Here is a 21,571-nt window from a genome sequence, read left to right as displayed (position 1 = left end):
AGGCAGTCGACGAAGCAGATCAGAAGGCCGTGGCCCTCGCTTCCTTGTTAGAGACACTAATTCATTTAACATACCAGTCTTCAGAGGCATACGGGGTGCCCCGATCGACATCAACTCGCACGGCATGCCCCTAGGTCAATCTACTCGACGCCGGGGTCCGTTTCCTCCTGGAGTTCTTGACTACCACGGTCAGCCCTTGGGCCAATCTGCCTGAGGAGTAACATCTGGTATAAGCACAGCTGCGTTTGGGCACACCGGCGGCGGTAGCTTCAAGGTATGGGAACGTTCTGACCGCAAACGTATATGCTGGTGGCTTGTGGTTGCAGCCGTCATCAGCGTCGCAGTGGCTTTGGGTGTGTACTTTGGAACGAAACATTAGTCTAACTTGCCCAAACGCTATCTGCCACTTATCTTCCTGTGCAGAATTACTTTCTCCACTATATTTATACCCAGAGAGTCGAAGGACATGTTTTGCAGGGACACCATTCTGGTATACAGCACAGGTACGCATGTTGGTTGGCCGAAAATCGAGCTACATACTCTTTGCTACTGCAATCATCAAGTTACAACTTAGAAGAATGAATGAAATCATTCTTGCATACCAAAAAACCAACTATTTGCGCTATATATTTGTTACTAGTGTATCACTCCATAGTATAAGATAATCTATATAGTAAGAACAGCTCATACGAAGATAAATCTTAGGTCGAATGCCTGTAGTTAAAATTTAGAATGTTTATTATATTCTGTAAAGTCATTAAGTCTAAGGTACAATAGGTCTATTGCCATAACCTCTCGTAGAGGCAGCATATTTCAACCGCCTTTCATGGAAATCGCGATACTGTTTTCGCTCGAATGTTCCATAGCCAACTATAGCTATGAATAGCCCGGCCCATACTCCAGTCACTATTAGACCCATAGGGAAAATACCAAGACTCATACCGGGTATTTCATATTCTAAGGATGCGAGGATAATGTATTTTAATTGGGTCTTGGCTTCGCCGGTGGTGATATTGTATGGTAGATGGGTGCCGTTGGCTAAATAACCAGCGGTGTAGGAGAGAGTATCGGGTGCAATGTTTGTTTGGATAAGAGTGTCAGGTTGGCTGGGAGAGTTTGTGGTGATGGATATATTTGGTAAGAGGAGATAGCGGTGTTCATCACTGCAGGCAATTGTTAGCACGAGGCTTCTAAAGAAAAGAGATTTGGTTTTGAATTGAACTTACAGAGTCAACTTCTTGATCGGGATAAGCTCGTTTACCCTGCCGCTATACTGCCACTGCATTACCAGATGAGGTGAGTCTTCCTTTACGCTTGAGGTAGAATTCTGGAAGACACGTTTCAATCCAGAGATGTCGATAAGTCGAGAGTCCGGTTTTAAATCAAAATCTTCCCACCGAGTGTTGTTGAATTCTCCATTTGCGTTGGATATGTAATATAATCTAATATCAGCACCGAAGATGCTTGTGTCCTCGTTCAGGAAAGCGATATTAAAACACGCGGCGAGCCCGGAAGGGTTGGACACCGATTTCACCCCACTCAGAGCGTCATTACATGTAGGTGCAGTAGTAGCATTGAACTGCCTCTCGTCAAACATGTATTTAGCATCGCGTCGTGAGCTTATCGCAGATTTCCTTTGGGATACAGTGGAGGATGGTTGAGGAGATTTGTCTAGCCAGCTGACAGGGCTGGCTAACACAGGTGTGTTGTCAAAATGGGGTAGATTAGAGGCTCGCCGGAGTGAAAGGCCTATCGGTATGTTGTATGCAACTGACAGTGATATCAGAGTAATGGCGCAAAGCCACATTAATATTAGAGCGACGGCCGGCATCGTAGAAGGGGGTATCGATAATTAAAAGAAAAGCGGAGTAGAAAAATGCCACGTTCGATAGCCGTAGGGCCGTCAGACACCGGCCAGCGGCGTTGACGACACGATGAATGGTGCACAGCAGATGCCAGACGGTTGAGCCACTGCCTACAGCCTGTTCAACCAATGTCACCGAAGAATTGTCGCAAATGGCGAAATAGGTAGTAGGTGTACAGAGATTGCGGTGTGTATGTTCATCTCAAGAGATCGAAAGTTGTGTAATATGAGGAGTGAGCACGAGGGCAAGGGTTTATAAGACTAGACCGGGTTATTTTCAAGGAATTGAGGCGGCCATATGTATAGCATGCCCCCAAAATGCAAGGACGTGTGAAATCCCTCGGTTAAATGCTCCTGGACGCCATTAGAATCCCAGGGCCGTAAGAGGCATGAAGTAATCTTCGAAAAATGGATCGGAAGGCAAATGTATAGCTATAGATTAGATATTTCTCTGGAGATATCTCCAAGAAGGAAAGACGCCAGTGGCGCCATGGTTGGCTTAAATATAAAAGGCTATGTACGGGCTCCGTAAATGCATGCATGAGTGGAGGCGAGGGAACATGGCAGTTACTGCCAATGATGAGGCCGTAGATGCTGCGACCGTGGGCCTTTGCCCACTTGATTGATGTCCAAGCCAAGTCAGTCATGGTTTAATGATCCTGCATTGACCTCGTCGCAGCAAATCGGCATATCGATGGCTTGAAGAATCTTAACTCGGAGTAAGCGAGCAATGCAACGCCCTTGGCAGGTTCATGCAAGCTGACTGGCCAAGATTTGTGATAGTCAGGGGAGTCATGCATGGTTATGCCAAAGCGAGAGCGCTGAATGGACCAACCGCCCAAGATGGCCCATAAGTATTATATATAATATGCGGAGTATGGATACAGCATGCAAGCCTGTTGATATCAATAGATGTGGAGACACTCCGTGCCACCTTGTGACATGGGGCCCGGCGCTTAGAGCTCTCTGCTGTCCATGTCGACTCCGTCCTTCGCCGTCGACGATACTCGGTGTATATGGTATATGGCATTGCATGCAGTGTTGAAACAAGTCGTCCGGTATCTCACGACCAGTAGAATGCTGAAACCGTGAAGAAGATGGAACAAGACGTGAAAAGTGCCAAAAGAGGAAAAATAGACGCCAAGCCTTGGCCCGTTGACCTATTTTTAGACACTATCACGTGATCGGCCCAGTCCTTAATTTTTGTTTTGTTGACAAGGAAGACTTTGCATCTCCAAGCTGGGGTGTTCGTTGTTCCTGGCGATGGATGGTGATGGCTTCACCGCCATGGATAGAGGGTGGGGTGACAAGAGATGTTAATGCCCTGAGGCACTAGTTAACGGAGTGTTGGCTAACCGACGTTCCGATCCCACGAGTTGCTCCTACAGACCGACCACACAGAAACAACACGCCTAAGGAACAGCCCCCCTCTAGCCTTGTAGCGGGTCCCTGGCGGCTATGCCCTAGTCTCTGTACCCAGAGCAGAAATTTGATACCCAGCGTGGCAGAGACGTGACAACTCCCTCAAACAGAACGGCTAATCACGTTCGTCTCTACTCCCGGTGGATCCAGCCTGCTGCAAATCTCTTTCCAACACATGGTAGGATGGAACTACTATGGGCCTCATAGCCAGCACTAGTTACCGGCAGCGCGAACCTACAGTTAGTGGCCGGAGATTTTACGAGTTTTGACGCGGTGCTAACGTGATAGCATTACCTCTTCGGGAATCTGAAATGACAGTGTTCGTTCTCTAAAAATAATACCAACGAGTCGTTTTAGTTCTCTTCGAAACTTGTTGCATCTCCCCTGTCCATAAGAACCGGCGCCATATATAGAAATGGATCGCCTTTTCTATAGATCGACATTCATTACTTCCATAATTCCCAATGGCTATGTCATAATGTCTCTGATAATGAAACTCTAGCGGCAATCAAGCGGCTATATAAAGCTACATAGCAGATCTGATATACCGTACTATCTTAAGAGTGCGGCGCAGCAGCCTGCTCTGCCTATCCCGGCAACCATTTCGGTTGCTCATTTCGATAGTCAACTCCGGGTAGGCTGGTGGAGGGTAAGGTGGGACGATACTCACAGATACTGTGGTATATTAGATGTGCATTCTCTGAAACATCGTTGTTAATTATATCCCGCTCGATTCGAGCTAGCCCTGTATCGACACTTAGTCCTAAGAACCCGCATTCCTATCCATCTTTCCTAACGACCGATACAAGATCCATGGTTTGGCTGTCAATCTCCTCAACAAACACTCCCCGCAACACTTCTTTCTTTACACCTCTATTTCAAGTGCTTCCAGTCCTGCCAATCCCAAGTCTCCTAATGGTATACATAGCATTAGTCAGGATTGGGTCTATTATTTGATCCACATGATAGAATAATGGGGCACGCAGGAGATTAATCTAATTGAGGATTCCACATAAAGTATCCTGCGGCAAGCCATATATTTAATCTTGTGTAGTAACATCTTCACTATACCACCCTACATCTTAGAAGCTTGGTCTGGGTTGCTTAGGAAGAAAATGTAGTATTTCCACTTGCATATCAAGTTCCTGCTTTATTATCTAGTTAGGAATTACATATGTCACTCTAACTTATTCACTCTATAAAGCTGTTTATGTGAATTACTTATAATTTCTTTATTGATATGTGAATTGTAGCCCAGTATAATCACGTGATAAATGTTTGGCATATTTTGGAGCGAAAACCAACCTCATCTTGAAGACAAAATATATATTCGCACAACTATATACATTCAGATATTTTATTCTCGCATATATTCTTACTTATATTTATATAACTATATGCCAATATACCAATAATGTTACAGTTATATTTAACTATTGTTATTTGATGTCCAATGATAGTACTATAATGTCTATCCAAAGGATGTCTCCCTTGAAAAGGGTTATATATACGGCCCAGAAGGGCAAAATCTGTCATCCAAGGGTTAAAACAGACAGACGGGTCAGAATATGACTTTTCTCCTGTTAATTATTGGCGCCTTTTACCTCTGCTGACGCTTTCTAAGGTTGACTAGGTCGTGCGATTTCTACTGGTTTGGATAGAATTTGCACATTCTACTGCCCCCAGCCAGGGAAGGCAGTGGAACATACCTGTCAGCTCCATGTTCCACTGTCCTGTCTCCTGGATGGGGGGCAGTACTGAGGCCGCTACGCCTGGTATAATGGCAGCGGTGGGCGCCGGTTCCAAGAAGTCAGTGACATCATTTGTAAAGGTGGCTTTTTACGGAATATGGATTCCAAGGTGAGTCAACCCATATGGACCTACCAGGGACATTTGCATAGCAGTTAACATGCTTGTTTGACTTAGGATTGATATAAATGCGTGGGAAATATCTTCAAGATTACCAACCCTGGTGGCCAACCGCCTCAGGCTTATTCGTCCAGGAGGTCAGAGTCGACACCTTCCTGAGCCTTCTGCTGACCGTTTCTGCTCTTGGTTTTGGTCATATATGGAATTTTAGTTTGAGAGTCAAAGGTTATGATTACGTGCTTGAGTCGACACTTTGATTCCTTGGGTCAATCGAAATTGGTAAACCATGGTTTGGATAGCACAATGTCAAGGTATGACTCCCCTGCTGTCTATATAAACCCACTTCTAGAGCTCTTCCTTCCTCTTTTTTTCTCTCTTTCTATCATTAACAAATCCTCTACCTTCTTCAGATACCTCGACTTTCTAATTTGTTGAACACACCAACCAAATACCGGATATATTCATACACATACATATATATACTGATATAATACTGTTATATAATATACCCCTACCATCACCAAGGTATGCTGGCTTTATACATACAAGTACTACACTCTTGTTGTATGTGTTGCTGATTTGTTAGAGACCCAACACCTTAAAAAAACCACAGCCAACATGGGTGCCGGTCTCAAACCAAAAGAGAAGGACTACTGCCTTCCTTTCGAAAAGGCGATGGCCATCTTTAACGAGAAGACTGGCGAATACGAGCCAGTTTCGCTGGTCAAAAAGAAAAAGGCAGCATCGATCCGGGCTATCACTCAGCCCACTGTCCAGCCAAAAGTCCTGAAGAAGGCTAGGGCAGCCCACATCTTCGACAAGCTTCATCATCTCAAGCCAGACAAGGATGGGAGGCTTGCCCCCCGTCCGTTCACGATACGGAAAGTGCGGAAGCCACAGCCGGAGCTTCCTGCAGAAAACCCTTTGGAGAAGCAGAAGGAGGAGCCAAAATAGTTCCTCACCGTAGGAAAGGAAGGAGCTGGACAACAAGCCGACAAGACTACGACAAACCGACAACTCCTAGCATCGACCACCTGACAGACTACCCCCTACAGCCTCCGGCCGACCCGAACCAATATCAAGTTTCGAGATTTTTATTTTTTTGTTTTTTTCAAATTTATATATCTCTGTTGAATCTTTGTTTGCCGCCATGTTCTATGTGTATGTCTACTCATGTATGTTTATAACTCTTTGGCAACCACAAACAGGAAGATGGCGTCGTTTGTGGCCATGTATATTATCTACTTGTTTTAATACGAATAACTATATGATGATGTCATTTGGTTCCTACCTTTCTCTACTCAATATAAACCCATGGACCTCATCATCAGTATTCATCCATGTCACCACCGCAAGCTTAGGTACATGACTGAGGATGGTTATGCATCTATAATCCATCGACTAGAAGATGAAAGCCTTCGTGTATATTAAAAGAGGTGCAACTTCCTTGATATAAAATAAATAAACACGGTAGTTGTCCTTGCCCTGCGCAAAAGCAGGTTGAAGGAAGCTATATAACAAGCATGTTTTCCCTCTATTTTCATACCTTTTTCTTTTCTTCACTACGTTCGTCAGAGTCGGTCGTTTATACCAGATATTATAGTTTATATCATCCTGTCCTTCGTTTGGTGTGGAGTTATATACTTATATATGCTTACACCATCCTTCACTCGTTCCTTGAGACGCAGTTTAATCGCTCGTTACATTGAAGATTCTTTGCTTCCGGAGCTCATCACAGCAAACCTGGGGCCAGTCCCATCCCTGGGCCGGTATAGGTTATTTTTCTTTGAACGCTTCGGATTTTAGGAGGACGTCCTCCTAATCCATACTCTATTCAAATATCCTCATCCAACAAAAGGGGCACTGCAAGAAAGTTGTCCAGACTTCCATATTCCAAGTATCTCTTCCTTGAATTAGGCCAACAGTCCAGCGGAAGTCATGGCTCGGTGCGGCCTTGACTGTGACCCATTTAAATGCTTCCGTCGAAAGCACAAGTTGACAGGAGACGAAGAGGCCGTAAATGTTTCGGATGACAGTGACAAAGATTCCGAGCAAGAACCTCCTCAGTTACCACAACTACCTCCAATCGGTCTAGACCATATTCATCTGCCGGGTCAGCATCCTCCTACACCGGACCCGATACATGATATAACTTTTGCTCCAACCATACCTCCAGGAGGCCCGCCTCCCTTGCATGACAGAGATTATTTCGTTAATGGCTTTGCTTGCCAGGAGCCCTCATTTAGATATCCGCAGAGAGAAATAGGGCATCAACCCAAGGATGCGGCCACTGGTCATCACTGTTGTGATGTCCTGACCGAGGCAATGCAAGCAATGGCTGAAGAGAAAAATGAGGAATATGCCATGGGCTACTCTCCTGGACCTCAAGCTAGCAAGGGTAATTCTGGGAGTGAGGATATCAGTGAACTGTACCCTACAGTTGCTGCGGACGTGCGGTCTATAGCCTCAAAAATTGTTGTCCCAGAGCTAGAGATGACCGGATACGACGACGGCAGTCAAGTGGCATTCACTGTTGATATTAAGCCGCCGCCCCGTCCGCTGGGGCCCAACTGGAAGTCAGCACAGGTGGTAGATCGTGTGTGCAAGAGCCTGGATAGGATGATGGAAGTAAGAGCAGGAATTCATCGGATTTTGAGAGAGAAGCCCGAGTATGCGGTTGGATTCCCATACAGCATCCAGGAAAAGAAAGAATTGGAAATGAAGTGTTTGGTCACTCTGAACCTCTTCACGAACTATATGACCGAAGACTCACCATTTCAGCAGGACAAGGAGCCTATTCGTCTTCTAGTCACCTGTTTTGAAATTATAGTGCAATGTGCATCAGCTTCGTTGGCTGCTACTCGCAAAGCAATGGAAAACTCCAAAAGCCAGGAAGAAGACGACGCCATAGGGCACCACTTTCAACGATGGGTGGTGCAGACTTGGTCAGATATCTGGGTTTTGGAGGATGAAACTTCCAGATACTTGGGGATACCATCCATCAATAAACCTCTCTGAGGTTCAGCCTAAAGTTATTTTGGCTTCATTTTGGAGATGGCAACATGACAACCTAGGAACAAATTGGAGCCTTTGGAAGAAGGCATTTCTCTTCTGCATTGTATCTTATTTTGTTTTCCGGGGTTTCCTTTGATGTCTTTCGCTTCTGTAAAGGGGTCCCGTCACTCGTTGATAGTTATCAAAGATATGTAGTTTAAACCAAATCAAAATACCCTTGCGGATCAAAACCCGTTATAGACGCTCTGGTGGTTTAGAACAAGTAGATCGAGTAATTATATATCCCCTTTGAGAAAAAAAAGGCAACAGGCTAAATAAACGTAAATTCATTCATCATGTCGGGCAAGCTATTCTTATAATGCAGCAAACTCAGGTATTTTGGGTAATAAATAGTCATATGTGCCAAGGTAATGAAAGGGTTAATTTTTTGAGCCTTCATAGGGGTAACGACATGGGTATAATCCTCACTTCCGCTTTGAAGCATTGATGAGTCTCTTCTTAACATGTTTCGGTATCTTCTTGGCTCGCTGTTCTCGCTTCTCTTCCTTGACAAGCTTCTTATGGTCACGTTTCGCATCTTTATCCTCAAACCGTTTACCCCGTGGAGGTTTCTTTGCAAATAGGTCTACCTCGCCTGCATCACCCGAGTGAGAGCCACTATCAGACAAGGACACACCCCCGGAGGCATCCGAGTCTTCCTCATCGGCTTCCTCTTCGCCCCTCACTTTCGACTTGGTTGCATCCGGGGCCGAAGCCAGGAGCTCGCGGTAAACTAGTTCATCCCCCTTGCCAGTCCGGAGCTTCTCAACGTCTCGCTCTATGTCGTAGACTTGTTCAAGCGTCTGAGGGATGTATTGTTGTCGGAAAACAGCAGTATCGAGCTCGTCATTACCCTCGCCTTCAGGTTGCTCGCCATTCTCCCCCTGACGCTCGGCTCTTGAGGCAAATAGCTTCTCTAGCATGGCAGTCATTTGACCAAGGTCACCCGAAACTGCACGCGGGCCATCAACAGAGGTAATAAATTCGAATAATGTTCGTTCAGGAAGAGTATCGACACCCTTTCGGCGGAAGAAGTCGCTAACATTTTTTATGTCCATGCGCAGGAATTCTAAACTCCTGGGGTGATCTTGCTCCACACCCTGACTTACATCAATAATGTAGAGTTTATGATTGTGGTATAGGATGTTGTACTCGCTGAGATCAGCGTGCACCAGGCGGCAGTCTTGGTACAGGGTTCTCATGTGTGCAGCTAACTCCATATACAGAGATCTCCACCGGGTTTCTAGATCCTCATCCTGAAGCTGTACATCCTTTAGTCTTGGAGCTGGTATTCCTTTTGAGTTCCCAAGGAAACCCATAACAAGAACGTGGAGACGAAGGTATAATGGTTCAGGGCAAGGAATACCAGCAGAGTACAGGCGTTTGAGATTCCGCATCTCCTTTTCAGCCCAAACTTTGACCATTGAGCGATTATTTGATTTGTTATACCCTTGCTTAAACCTGTATTCACCAGTGACATACTTATCTCTGTCCTTGAATACCAAAATGCTCGTCTTGTAAACCTTGATAGCTCGATGAAGCTCTTCGCTTTCATCATCGGGCTGAGAGATTGCATGGTAGACATTTGCTTCCTTCCCCGTTGATAAACAGCCGTTCACCTCTGAGACAATATTTCTGTTGATCATCTGAAGCAATATCATGCGCGTTCGGGGATCCAGAACTTGCTCTGATGTAGCCCTGTCACTCTTATCCGCCCCCTTTCCACCCTTCGATTTAAGCCCCGACTGGGCATCATCGAGCCTAATTTTGCCAGCATGCCGTGCCAGGGTTGATATCTGGTCATCGACCTTCGCATAGGTATTGATAGTCGGCTTCTGAGGGTTGCTCTTTGGGTATGAAGAAAGGGGGGCGTTCGCGTCGGCGACAACTTCGTTTAGCTTCCGCTGCCGGTTATAGGATTTTGTGAAGTCAGCTGGATTAGAGGCTTCAAAATCTACCTCATCCAGTTCATCATCAAAGATATCATCATAGTATTCATCATCTTCTTCCTCTTCAACTCCTTCAAAATCGGCGGTTTCGTTAGCGGGGTCAGCAGAGGCGACCTCAGTGTTTTCCTCGGGTTTTTTCTCAGGAGTTTCCTCCAGCTTGATATCTGCCGTCATAATCAGAGCTCTAAAATGCTGAATCTGTGAAGAAAATATTGCTAATTCGAGGTTTTGACTCGTAATTCATTAATCCTTCGCAAACAATAACTTTTTGGTGCCTGATAATTTTTATATTTTTTTATCTTATCTTTGTTGGTGGCAGCGATAAGAATTACATAATCTCACTAATATATCGGTTAAATATTTTGCCGAGGCCGGATGCCCTAACGCCGCTTTAAGCAAAAGAGAAAACGCGCTTGACAATTTAGACGCGTTTGCAGTTCGTCGCTCAAGGAGGATTTTGGTTGACTGTTTGTTCTTCACAGCGTAGAGACGTGGTGTTTTCTCTCTTCTCAGTAGCGCACCCGGATGATGATTGATTGATCCTCGTATTATACCCTCGAAAAATGTTCATTAAGCAAATTATTATCCAAGGCTTCAAGAGGTGAGTGAGGGGAAGCAACTTCACAAGCTGGATTCTTCTAACGGTTTTGATTTCGTTATAGCTATAAAGACCAAACGGTTATCGAGCCGTTCTCTCCAAAGCACAATGTGATAGTTGGCCGCAATGGCTCCGGCAAGAGTAATTTCTTTGCCGCAATTCGATTCGTTCTTAGTGATGCTTATACACATATGGGAAGAGAAGAACGCCAGGCGCTGTTGCACGTATGGATAAGAAATGAACTTGCGCATTATGATATGTCGAGACTAATGCTGAGTAGGAGGGCTCGGGTTCCGCCGTGATGTCAGCATACGTTGAAATTATATTTGACAATTCTGACGACCGTTTTCCAACAGGCAGAGATGAGCTTATACTGCGCCGTACCATCGGATTGAAGAAGGATGAATATACTCTTGACAGGAAAAATGCCACAAAATCCGATGTAATGAACTTGCTTGAATCGGCCGGCTTCTCAAGGTCAAACCCATATTATATTGTGCCGCAGGGCCGCGTCACGACTTTAACAAACATGAAGGATTCCGAACGGTTAGTGCTGCTGAAGGAAGTTGCGGGAACGCAGGTTTATGAGGCACGACGTACGGAATCTTTAAAGATAATGAACGAGACAAACAATAAACGAGCGAAGATTGACGAATTGCTGGATTATATCAACGAGAGGCTTGGCGAACTCGAGGAGGAAAAGGATGAGCTTAGGAACTTCCAAGAGAAAGAGAGAGAAAGGCGGTGTCTTGAGTACACTATTTATTCTCGAGAGCAAGCGGAAATTTCGAGCGCGCTAGAAAGCATTGATGATCAGAGACAAGCAGGCGTCGAGGACACAGATGCAAACAGAAACAGACTCATTCAAGGCGAAAATGATATCGCTCAGATTGAGACTCAGAAAGCAGAACTCAGGCAGCAAACGGAGCTTTTGAAGTTGGAGAAAGATCAGTTAGAAGATGATAGGCGTGATACATCTCGAGCCCTCGCGCAAGCCGAGTTACAGCGCAAGTCCCTGTCAGAAGGTCAGAATGCTGCTCAACAGTCAAAAGCTGAGCGCGACGCAAATATTGAACGAGTCAACTCTGCAATTAAAGAACGCGAGGAGGAGTTGAGCATACTTGTCCCTCAGTTCAATGAATTGAAGGAAAAGGAGGACCAAGCCAAATCTAGCTTGAACGACGCTGAAACTGGTAGACAGCGGTTATATGCAAAGCAAGGTAGAATTTCTAGGTTCAGGAACAAAAGTGAACGTGATAGCTGGCTGCAAAGCGAAATACAAAATACTTATACCCAGGCTTCAACCGTCAAGGCTCTTCAAATGCACACAATTGAGGAAATCAAGGTGCTCGAAAACGACATTGCCTTGCTGGAGCCAGAGGTTGAAAAGCTTCGGAAGCAAGCCGACGGTTGGGGTGACAATATTCAGTCTATCGACCAGGAAGTTCAAACTGCTAAAGATGAACGAGATAGGTTAATTGATCAGAGAAAGTACGTGCCCCTCTAGTATTCTTATTCAACTGTGACATATCTAACCTTTTGAGTATAGAGAACTTTGGAGAGAGGAGGCTAGACTAGACTCAATCCTCACCAATGCCACCCATGAAGTGGAAAGAGCAGAACGATCACTTGCCCACATGATGGACCAAAATACTAGCAGAGGTCTTGCGGCAGTACGCCGTATCAAACGGCAGTATAACCTTGAGGGTGTTTATGGAACACTTGCAGAACTATTCGATGTCGGTGACCGATATCGTACTGCAGTTGAAGTAACTGCTGGACAAAGTCTGTTTCATTATGTTGTCGACACTGATGAGACTGCTACCAAAGTACTAGAGATATTGCAAAAGGAGAAGTCTGGAAGGGTTACATTCATGCCTTTAAACCGACTAAAGCCGAGAGCTAGTAACATTCCTCGGGCCAGTGACACGATTCCGATGATTGAAAAGCTGCAATATGACCAACTGTACGAACCGGCTTTCCAGCAAGTCTTCGGTCGAACTATCATCTGCCCCAATCTCCAGATCGCATCTCAATATGCTCGCAGCCACGGAGTTAACGCCATCACCCCTGAAGGTGATAGATCTGACAAGCGTGGTGCTTTGACTGGTGGTTTTCATGATTCCCGGAAATCACGTCTTGATGCAACAAAGAATGTTGCCAGATGGCGAGATGAGTATGATGCAAAGAAGGCCCGCGGAGGAGAAATTCGCCGGGAATTGGAGAAAATGGACCAGTTGATCACGCAGGCTGTTGGACACCTGCAAAAAGCGGAACAAAAACGGCAACAACTTCAATCTAGCAACGGACCACTACGGCAGGAGATTAAGAGCAAGCGGGATCTATTACATAACAAAACAGACGCTCTTGAGGCAAAACGACGTGCTCTTAAGAATATTGAAGCCAACGTGGACTCACTCACCAGCCAAATAACTGCCCATGAGGAGGAACTTGCTACACCATTCGAGAAGGCACTTTCAAGCGCAGAAGAAGCCCGCCTGGAGAGCCTAAACTCTGTGGTGCAGGATCTTCGACGGGAACATGCAGCGCTGTCTAGCAGCCGTAGTGAACTAGAGACGAGGAAATCTATCCTAGAAGTTGAACTACGAGAAAACCTTTACCCACAGCTCAATCACCTATCCGACCAGGGTCTCGATGCTGGCGAAGACACCGCCCAAGGAAGCTTAAAAGAGAGCGAAAGAGAGGTCAAGAAACAGCAGAAGACCCTCGAAAAACTCAGCCAAAAGCTTCAGAAACTAGAGAATTCTATAGATCAGCAAAACAACGAAGCTGCACAACTTGAGCAACGCCGGGTGGATATAAAACGCGAGCTGGAGGAATTTGCGAAATCGATTGAAAAGCACCAGCGCCGTATGGAAAAAAGCATGCAGAAGAAGGCAGCGTTGACTGCGCAGGCTTTAGAATGCAGTGCTAACATTCGTGACTTGGGTGTGCTTCCAGATGAAGCGTTTACGAAATTCAAAAACACAGATTCAAACACCATCGTCAAGAAGCTACACAAAGCTAATGAAGCTCTTAAGAAATATTCACATGTGAATAAGAAAGCATTCGAGCAGTACAACAGCTTCACGAAGCAGCGAGAGACACTGACAAAACGTCGTGAGGAGCTGGATGCCTCGCACAAGTCAATCGACGAGCTGATCATGATCCTGGATCAGAGGAAAGATGAAGCAATTGAACGAACCTTCAAGCAGGTTTCAAGGGAGTTTGCTAGGATTTTTGAGAAACTAGCTCCTGCTGGCCGAGGACGACTTATCATCCAGAGGAAGACTGATGCTACCGTTCGACAGCAGGAGGATATGGATTCAGACGAAGAGGAAGCTCGTCGTAGTGTGGAGAACTACATTGGGGTAGGTATCAGTGTCAGTTTCAACAGTAAACATGATGACCAGCAAAGGATCCAGCAGCTCAGTGGTGGGCAGAAGAGTACGTGTTCCCCATTCCTATATAAATAACCGCCAACGGTATGCTATAGAATGCTGACCTTTCGCTAGGTTTATGTGCGCTTGCTCTTGTTTTTGCCATCCAGGCTTGTGATCCTGCACCTTTTTACCTCTTCGATGAGATCGATGCCAACCTTGACGCCCAGTATCGAACGGCTGTAGCCCAAATGCTTCAATCTATATCAGAGGAGACCAACGGCCAGTTTATCTGTACCACATTCCGACCCGAAATGCTTCATGTTGCCGAGAAGTGTTATGGCGTAAGCTTCCGTAGCAAGGCCAGTACCATTGATGTTGTCTCCCGTGAGGAGGCCCTGAAGTTCGTCGACGAGCAGAAGTCTTGAACACTCGATAATCTTTGCTTACTTACGTGCATGTTTGATATACTGTCCCTTTTTCCCCACATTTGCTGTCTTAGTATATTTATATGACGATGGAACGGCGTTACTCTTGCGTCAGGGTTTTGTGTATGCGTTGATTTATGGTAGCAAATGTAATTTATTTCCTTGCCCTTCTTATGATATCCAAAGGATAAATGATGTTGTTTATGCATATCTCTATTAAATGACCCCGTTCGCCTGCGATAGGTCCCGGGCCTCTTCTCCAGTCCATTCCACGATAATATCATCCGGAACATCTCGCACAAGCACATGAATATGTTCTAGTGATCGCACGCTCTGCAGGGCTGTCCAGTTCTTGAACCACACGACTCTATCTGCCGCATCAGGGAACTCGTCTAGACGGGAGATAAATATTTTATTGACAAAATCATCGATCAGAGCCCGTGACTCCTCGGTCACATCCCCATTTTCAGGCGTGGTATCTATTCTGTTCTTTACCCAGATGCATAGATGCGTGATATCGGGGGTTAGGCCGTACGGCCAATCGTTCCGAAGGATCCTGTAATCCCTCGGATCCGCAAACGGGGTGGCATTCTGGCACTGTGTTTGCGGATCCGTATCTACGGGCCAATGTAGACGTTCACGGCATATGAAGTTCGTTATAGTACCATATTGGCCTTTAATGTCGTTGCTCCATGCTGCATATCGTCGTAGGTCGGATGGTTTCCGTTTGAGTAGCTCCAGCTTATTGTTTGCTAATTCAAAGGCTGTATTAGTGTCATATCTTCCCTGCTGCTAGTTACAGTACACGCTTTGTCTCAACAAGCAAGATTAGGCGGTAGTTATATCGATGATAGAGGCCGACAGGGCTGTTTAACCTATGATATCTTTCAGCTCGTTCCAGTCATGATAAACGAACTCCTCATCTGTCTGGGCCAGTATCTGGCGGTCACTCTCGTTCAGGTCAAACCCAGCCGTATCGCCCGTATATGAAGGCGCCATGTCAGCTACCTTGTATTATCTAGATGTCTATAAGTTGTGTATAATAAGTGTAGATGTTGTAGAAGGATGTAGGGCGTGAATTGATCACATAAGCATCAGTGACGCCACCAAAAAAAGGATCCCAACTGTTTTTTTCTTCACCAACTGTTTAGTTCGGCCTTCAACTCCCCCGGATATCGCCAATTCCTCGCCGAAACAGATCCCTCAGTCGAAACCGCTTCATTGCCCTGGCTACGAGTCCGTCTGCTCAGCTTCGTGAGCTTAAGAATGAGGTTGGTTTCCTGCTGTTTGCTTAGAGGGAAGCTATATGAGTGTTGGTGAATACTGACTGTGGGTTAGTTCATGGGCTTCTCGCCAATATATTGACGGTGTTTATATTCCTGCTGGCCTGCTCATTGCTGGCACTGCAATCATGAAGTTCGAGTGGATTGTTTACGCTGTGGCGTTGGCCGTGGCTCTCGGGGCATATAAGATCTTCAGCAACAGTATTGCTCTTCCCTACGCCCCCTAGTCCCTCGGTGATTAATTTTTATCCCTCAGCTGTGACACTGACAAGACTCCTCATAGGACAGCGAAAGGTCCTCAAGCCCAACGAGTTCCAAAAGTTTGTGCTCAAGGAGAAGACGATTGTCTCTCACAACGTTGCCATCTACCGCTTTGCCCTCCCACGTCCCACCGATATCCTCGGTTTGCCAATTGGCCAGCACATCTCCCTTGCTGCCCTTGTCGAGGGCCAGACTAAGGAGATCGTTCGATCGTATACTCCTATCTCCTCCGACGACAATGCTGGATACTTCGACCTACTTATCAAGTCGTACCCCCAGGGTAACATCTCCAAGCACCTGACTACCCTGAAAATCGGCGATTCTATGAAAGTCCGCGGACCCAAGGGCGCTATGGTCTACACTCCGAACATGGCCCGCCATATCGGTATGATTGCCGGAGGTACCGGTATTACGCCTATGCTCCAGGTTATCAAGGCAATCGTCAAGGGCAGACCAAGCAACGGAGGAAACGACACCACCCAAGTCGACCTTATTTTCGCAAACGTCAACGTAGAGGACATCCTCCTGAAGGAAGAGCTCGATGAGCTAGCCAAAACCGACAAGGGCTTCCGTGTTCATTATGTTTTGAATAACCCACCGGAAATGTGGCAAGGCGGTGTTGGCTTTGTTACTCCAAACATGATTAAGGTCAGTTTCTCCGGTTATATCCTTTTTCCGTCCATGGTTATTCTGTGCTAATCCGATTGTCCCTCTTTCAGGCCCATCTCCCAGCTCCAGCTGATGATATCAAAATCATGGTCTGCGGTCCCCCGCCCATGGTTAGCGCTATGAAGAAAGCCACGGAGTCTCTAGGCTATAAGAAGGCCAACCTTGTCAGCAAGCTGGAGGACCAAGTTTTCTGTTTCTAGATATGTCTCCCGTTTTCTTATTATGGGAAGGCTGTATGAAAACATAAACGCATAGCTCTGGGTGGAAATATGTATTCAAAGCTACAGATCCTTTGAATAGCGGTGCATCATGGGTACATGAGTATATGTCAAAACGATATGGCAGTTCGGTATGGGTATGTATCTATCTAATTATAATCTTCTCATTCACACCATCTCAGCCCCAGTTCTTACTGCTTGGTAGTGTCAAATAATATTTCAACATGTAATGAAATACACAATTCACTCATGAACTTGGTAATATTTCCATCCTTTCAAGAGCGTTCGTTATACGGGTAATATCCTAGAGGAATGGCGGATTCCCCAACGAATACTGTCAAGTCTATTAAAGCACAAAACACGCAGCATGGGTATCATCAGGACAAGTGCTAAAAGAATAGAACACTCGTACGGATCTCCTTGGGATATCAAATTGATCTTAGATCTGATAATAAATTAAAGTATATATGCCAAGACCGCTGAGGGGCGATAAAGACAAAGCCTTTAACCAAGCGCGCCTTTACCACCAAACACCCGCAGAACAGCAAAGCACATACCGGTTACTAAGCTTGCTATTCCGTGTATCAGTAACGGAGTCGACAGGCTGCTCAAGCAGGTGAGCCTCTTTTTAGCCTTGCCGACGCGAGCAAGCGCTCACGTTTGGACGCTGTTAAACGGTTGTATAGTCGATAAGCACGCTTAGTGAAGTCGCTGCATGGCAGCCTGGACGTGTTGGTGATAATTCACCTGCAATGGAATGATGGGGCTCCGGGGTAGCAATCGCCCTACTGCTGCGAGGAAATGCGGCAAGCCCGCTGCCCTGGCTTCAACAGACGCCGATTCGCCCTTACGATTCTTATCAGACAGCGAGTCGGATATCGAACGCGTAAACCAAAAGGCTGGCGCTCTTCTGGACTCTTTTCTCTCCTTCAAGGAACGAAATGACAGGACTTCTACAGAAAGTGACTCCCGAAGTTCCTCTGTGGTCCCCGCAAAACGACCTGCTGCTTCCACCGAGACGCCCGCCAAATCTGCGACAAATAATAAGAGAGACCGCATCACCCCCAGATCACCATGTCTGGCAAGGCCACGGTCAAACGAATCGGTATCATGCAGCTCGCCACCTCCCTCCTTCCCAGTGGTGGAGATTGTGAGTAGGGCTCGACAAGAGCTGGCAGCCGCACAGGCCATGGAAAGGCCATATAATCGACCCGGTACGAAGCTGAAGCGGGTTAAAAGGAGGATAAAAAAGGCCTTTTCAACTTATACGCCGACTAGCCCTTCACAATACACGGCGTCGCGCCCTTCACGCCGAAATCGGGGACCCCGGCGTAGTAGCCAGGGGGAAGAAGTTGAGAGAAGCGCTTCGGTTTGCGAAACGCCAGCATCATCTGCTCCTTTATCTCCAGCTTTACCATTTGAGCTCCCGAATTGGCGGCAACGTATATGCCACCGCTCTCCTACTCTTACCGTGGTGAAAGAACCGCTCAGGCCTACAGCCGAAGGTGGGAATGAGCGTGCCCCGTACCGTGTTTGGGAGGAGAGAAATGATTGCGAAACTCTTTGGGCGAAACACGCCAACGTCACCTCCAAAGGAGTCTTACTTCATGCTGACTTTTGCATGAGTGAACTGGCCGCAGTTCACTACTTTCTGACCGGTGGTGAGAAGCCAGGAGTCGACGTCTGCCTTCAAGACGATATCATCCACTCCTGCCAAATATTGTATCATTGTGACGAGGTTACGAATCTAGTTTCCAGATTAGCGCAGCTTGTTAACGTATACAATGCCCTTTCAGGCTATTCTTCTAACATAGCAGACTTTCTCCTGAGTTGTCGAGACGGGGAAACGGCCCGCGATATTAAGTCCGACACACACCTGGTTAATATATGCAATTTTCTGAAGAATACCTTTGCTGTTTCTGCCTTGGTTTTGAATAATGATATCCATGCTCACCTCAAAGCCCTCTTACAACAAGTTGATGAAAGAAAACTAAAGGCGTTGGCGCAAGATATGTCTCAGGTTAGCGTCCTAAGGCATCGATCCCCCGAAGAGCTGTTAGCATTTTTCACAGATGCAAAAGATGGTAGACTGTCCACATCACCTTCAGTTCTTCGAGCATACCCGTCTCAATCAGATCAACATTTACTGCGGTACGATATTCACAGTGTTTCATCCCACCTTAGGGCTCGTGAGCTGGGATATCGATCGTATAGGGCGAGATCTTCCATACGTCAAACCCTAGCTAAATCTGCGAGTGAAAACTGGCAACACTGCAAGTCCTGGAAAGGTGCATCGAGCGATGTTTTGGTGCTTGGCTGGTCTCCGGATGGCACGCGCTTCGCGGCCGGAGCTGCTACCTACTGCCATCCAAATAATATGATTTACAACCGGAGAAACAACTTGGTGGTAGGAGACTTGTCTACCAACAGCCTCAAAGAGCTGCCCGACCATCAGATTCCACGGGCTTTACTGGATACCAGCCAGAGCAATGACAGGAGTGGCACATCTGAGTCCCATCTTTATACATCTATCAGCGCGGTGGCATGGTCGAACGACGGGAATCGCATGTACAGTTCAAGTTATGACCGCACCGTCAAAATATGGGATACCACAAACCACCAGGATACAAAATGCATTACCACTCTCCGCCACCCCGGGAAAGTGCAAGTTATGGCTCTCTCAAGAATTGATAATTGTCGATTGGCTACAGGATCTGATTGCGATAACAGCTTTTGGCTGTGGCAAGTCGAACAAGAGCACGGCCTTTCTCTCTCTACGCCGTTGGAGATAGCTATTCGCCACAATAAACTCATGATACCAACCTCTCTGGCCTGGGGCCTAAATTATTACACGAAAGATCTACTTGCAGCCGGCATGTCTTTTACTGATCGCGCCGACAAGCGCGGAGATCCCCCAACAGGTGGCCATCTTGCACTTTGGCGAATAGAAGAATCTGGCACTAGCCTGCTGAGCATCACGCCTAACTCTCAAAATGTTTTTGATATATCATGGCACCCAACTTCGGTAGTGTTTGCTGCTGGGATAGCGGCATGCGGCCGTTCCAAGGGCCTAGGCTCTGATATCCGGTCAATGGTGAATATTTATGATCCCTTAAGGAGTAAGAGGGACATCGTCAGCTATGACTGTCCTGGCCTTGACATCAATGATGTGTCCTTCTGCCCATTTAACGAGAACTTCATTACTGCAGGATGCACGGATGGCACTACCTATGTGTGGGACTTTAGAAACCCTAACAAGATTCTTCACAAGCTCCAACACGGTTTGCCAATCAGAGAGTTGGACAGTCAGCTTACACGAGCGCAAGCGGATACAGGAGTGCAGCTTGCGTTCTGGGGCGATGAATTGACCAGGTTCTACACTGGGTCTTCCGACGGCTGTGTGAAGGCTTGGAATATCATGAATGCTACCGAGGATGTCTTCGTCAAAGACGTCGCTAATATCGGCCATGAAATTACCTCTGGAGCCTTGTCTCCAGATAAAACGAGTATGGTTGTTGGGGATACCAGCGGTGGAATCCATGTATTCTCAACTTCGACGCCTCCTGATGACGACAAGGGTATGCAATTTGAATATGCGGAAGATCATAGAACAAATGACCTGGACAGCGGCGTCCGAGCTGCCGATGAACTGATCGAATCAGGTCAACTGGTCCGACATGAGCAATATGGCCCGGGGAAAGGTCCTAATTACAACGGGCCTTATGCTGCCTGGGCTCGACCACCCGATACCCCCGCCGATCAGCTCTCTAGCACGCCGTTGACGCTGCAGGTACAGGTGCAGCAACTGGATGGCTTGGCCGTCAACCACCGCCCCGGTCTCGACGAGGCTACTCGCAAGCATGTCAACACTCAGATTCAGCTTGCTAAATTTCGAAACAAAAGATCATCAAGCAGCATTCCACCATCGCCTCTGCGGAACAACCGAATAGCGGAGGAGGATTCTACCTAGCCCAGGCTATCTAAACCGATTTGTTGCCGTCTTCCAACATTAGATGCTTATCAACACTGGCCATTAGGGACTTTGGAGCAATGATTACAACGGTGACATCCAACGACATTTTGATTTTCATGACAGCGTCTCAAGATTTCTTGTATTTGTATGATTCACGTCTTTGGCATTGGAATGATGTTATGATATAGATATTATCCCTTCTTACTGTGTAAAACATCCGCATCAGCCTTGATATTGATATCGATAAGACCATGCTCAAACAGGAATAGATAACTTGATAGCTGGTATCTGATCGAAAGCCTCTTGCATCACAAACCATCGTCTTTATCTTTCAAGTCTCTCGTTAAATGTCTGCTTCATCAAAAATAAATAATTATAATCCATCTTCCAGTCATACAAATTGCTGACTCTTTAGTCTGACTCACGTGGGGCAAATCTCCATCTTTGCTCTCTTTTTTCTCTCTTCTTCAAAGCTTCAACTTCAGCGCAAAAACTCCCTTCTGGATGCACCAGCAACTCCTTCGAAGCTCACTGTTTCTCTACTCTGAGATATTCAAACCTCGAATCAGTGTATCGAGTTTCTCCAGCTGCTGCCGGCCATTG

At 46.4% G+C, this 21,571-nt stretch overlaps 9 protein-coding genes across 9 annotated transcripts; 5 read left to right on the top strand and 4 right to left on the bottom strand.

Moving 5' to 3' along the window:
- Positions 1-130: 130 nt before the first annotated feature.
- On the bottom strand, positions 131-511 carry MCYG_04202 (uncharacterized protein; the record flags this gene model as incomplete). The annotated part of the gene is made up of 1 exon (XM_002846419.1): positions 131-511. The coding sequence occupies one exon, from the start codon at positions 509-511 to the stop codon at positions 131-133; it is 381 nt and encodes a 126-aa protein (XP_002846465.1).
- Positions 512-763: 252 nt separating this feature from the next.
- On the bottom strand, positions 764-1,831 carry MCYG_04201 (conserved hypothetical protein; the record flags this gene model as incomplete). Its single annotated transcript, XM_002846418.1, has 2 exons — positions 764-1,163; positions 1,227-1,831. The coding sequence occupies 2 exons, from the start codon at positions 1,829-1,831 to the stop codon at positions 764-766; spliced, it is 1,005 nt and encodes a 334-aa protein (XP_002846464.1).
- Positions 1,832-4,753: 2,922 nt separating this feature from the next.
- Positions 4,754-5,314, top strand: MCYG_04200 (uncharacterized protein; the record flags this gene model as incomplete). Its single annotated transcript, XM_002846417.1, has 3 exons — positions 4,754-4,846; positions 4,920-5,146; positions 5,290-5,314. The coding sequence occupies 3 exons, from the start codon at positions 4,754-4,756 to the stop codon at positions 5,312-5,314; spliced, it is 345 nt and encodes a 114-aa protein (XP_002846463.1).
- Positions 5,315-5,773: 459 nt separating this feature from the next.
- On the top strand, positions 5,774-8,173 carry MCYG_04199 (uncharacterized protein; the record flags this gene model as incomplete). The annotated part of the gene is made up of 2 exons (XM_002846416.1): positions 5,774-6,108; positions 7,081-8,173. The coding sequence occupies 2 exons, from the start codon at positions 5,774-5,776 to the stop codon at positions 8,171-8,173; spliced, it is 1,428 nt and encodes a 475-aa protein (XP_002846462.1).
- Positions 8,174-8,634: 461 nt separating this feature from the next.
- Positions 8,635-10,332, bottom strand: MCYG_04198 (serine/threonine-protein kinase RIO1; the record flags this gene model as incomplete). Its single annotated transcript, XM_002846415.1, has 1 exon — positions 8,635-10,332. The coding sequence occupies one exon, from the start codon at positions 10,330-10,332 to the stop codon at positions 8,635-8,637; it is 1,698 nt and encodes a 565-aa protein (XP_002846461.1).
- A 389-nt stretch (positions 10,333-10,721) lies between these two features.
- MCYG_04197 (chromosome segregation protein sudA) lies at positions 10,722-14,564 on the top strand (the record flags this gene model as incomplete). The annotated part of the gene is made up of 5 exons (XM_002846414.1): positions 10,722-10,759; positions 10,821-10,980; positions 11,037-12,247; positions 12,306-14,203; positions 14,272-14,564. The coding sequence occupies 5 exons, from the start codon at positions 10,722-10,724 to the stop codon at positions 14,562-14,564; spliced, it is 3,600 nt and encodes a 1,199-aa protein (XP_002846460.1).
- Positions 14,565-14,780: 216 nt separating this feature from the next.
- MCYG_04196 (conserved hypothetical protein) lies at positions 14,781-15,563 on the bottom strand (the record flags this gene model as incomplete). The annotated part of the gene is made up of 2 exons (XM_002846413.1): positions 14,781-15,328; positions 15,440-15,563. The coding sequence occupies 2 exons, from the start codon at positions 15,561-15,563 to the stop codon at positions 14,781-14,783; spliced, it is 672 nt and encodes a 223-aa protein (XP_002846459.1).
- A 223-nt stretch (positions 15,564-15,786) lies between these two features.
- On the top strand, positions 15,787-16,977 carry MCYG_04195 (NADH-cytochrome b5 reductase 1; the record flags this gene model as incomplete). Its single annotated transcript, XM_002846412.1, has 4 exons — positions 15,787-15,835; positions 15,903-16,048; positions 16,131-16,756; positions 16,828-16,977. 4 exons carry the CDS (start codon positions 15,831-15,833, stop codon positions 16,975-16,977), a joined length of 927 nt encoding a protein of 308 aa, XP_002846458.1.
- A 775-nt stretch (positions 16,978-17,752) lies between these two features.
- MCYG_04194 (WD repeat protein) lies at positions 17,753-20,965 on the top strand (the record flags this gene model as incomplete). Its single annotated transcript, XM_002846411.1, has 1 exon — positions 17,753-20,965. One exon carries the CDS (start codon positions 17,753-17,755, stop codon positions 20,963-20,965), a length of 3,213 nt encoding a protein of 1,070 aa, XP_002846457.1.
- Positions 20,966-21,571: the final 606 nt, after the last annotated feature.

Source organism: Microsporum canis, genomic scaffold, assembly GCF_000151145.1.
Source record: "Microsporum canis CBS 113480 supercont1.4 genomic scaffold, whole genome shotgun sequence".
Lineage (NCBI taxonomy): Eukaryota > Fungi > Ascomycota > Eurotiomycetes > Onygenales > Arthrodermataceae > Microsporum > Microsporum canis.
This window is presented reverse-complemented; position numbering and strand designations above follow the sequence as displayed.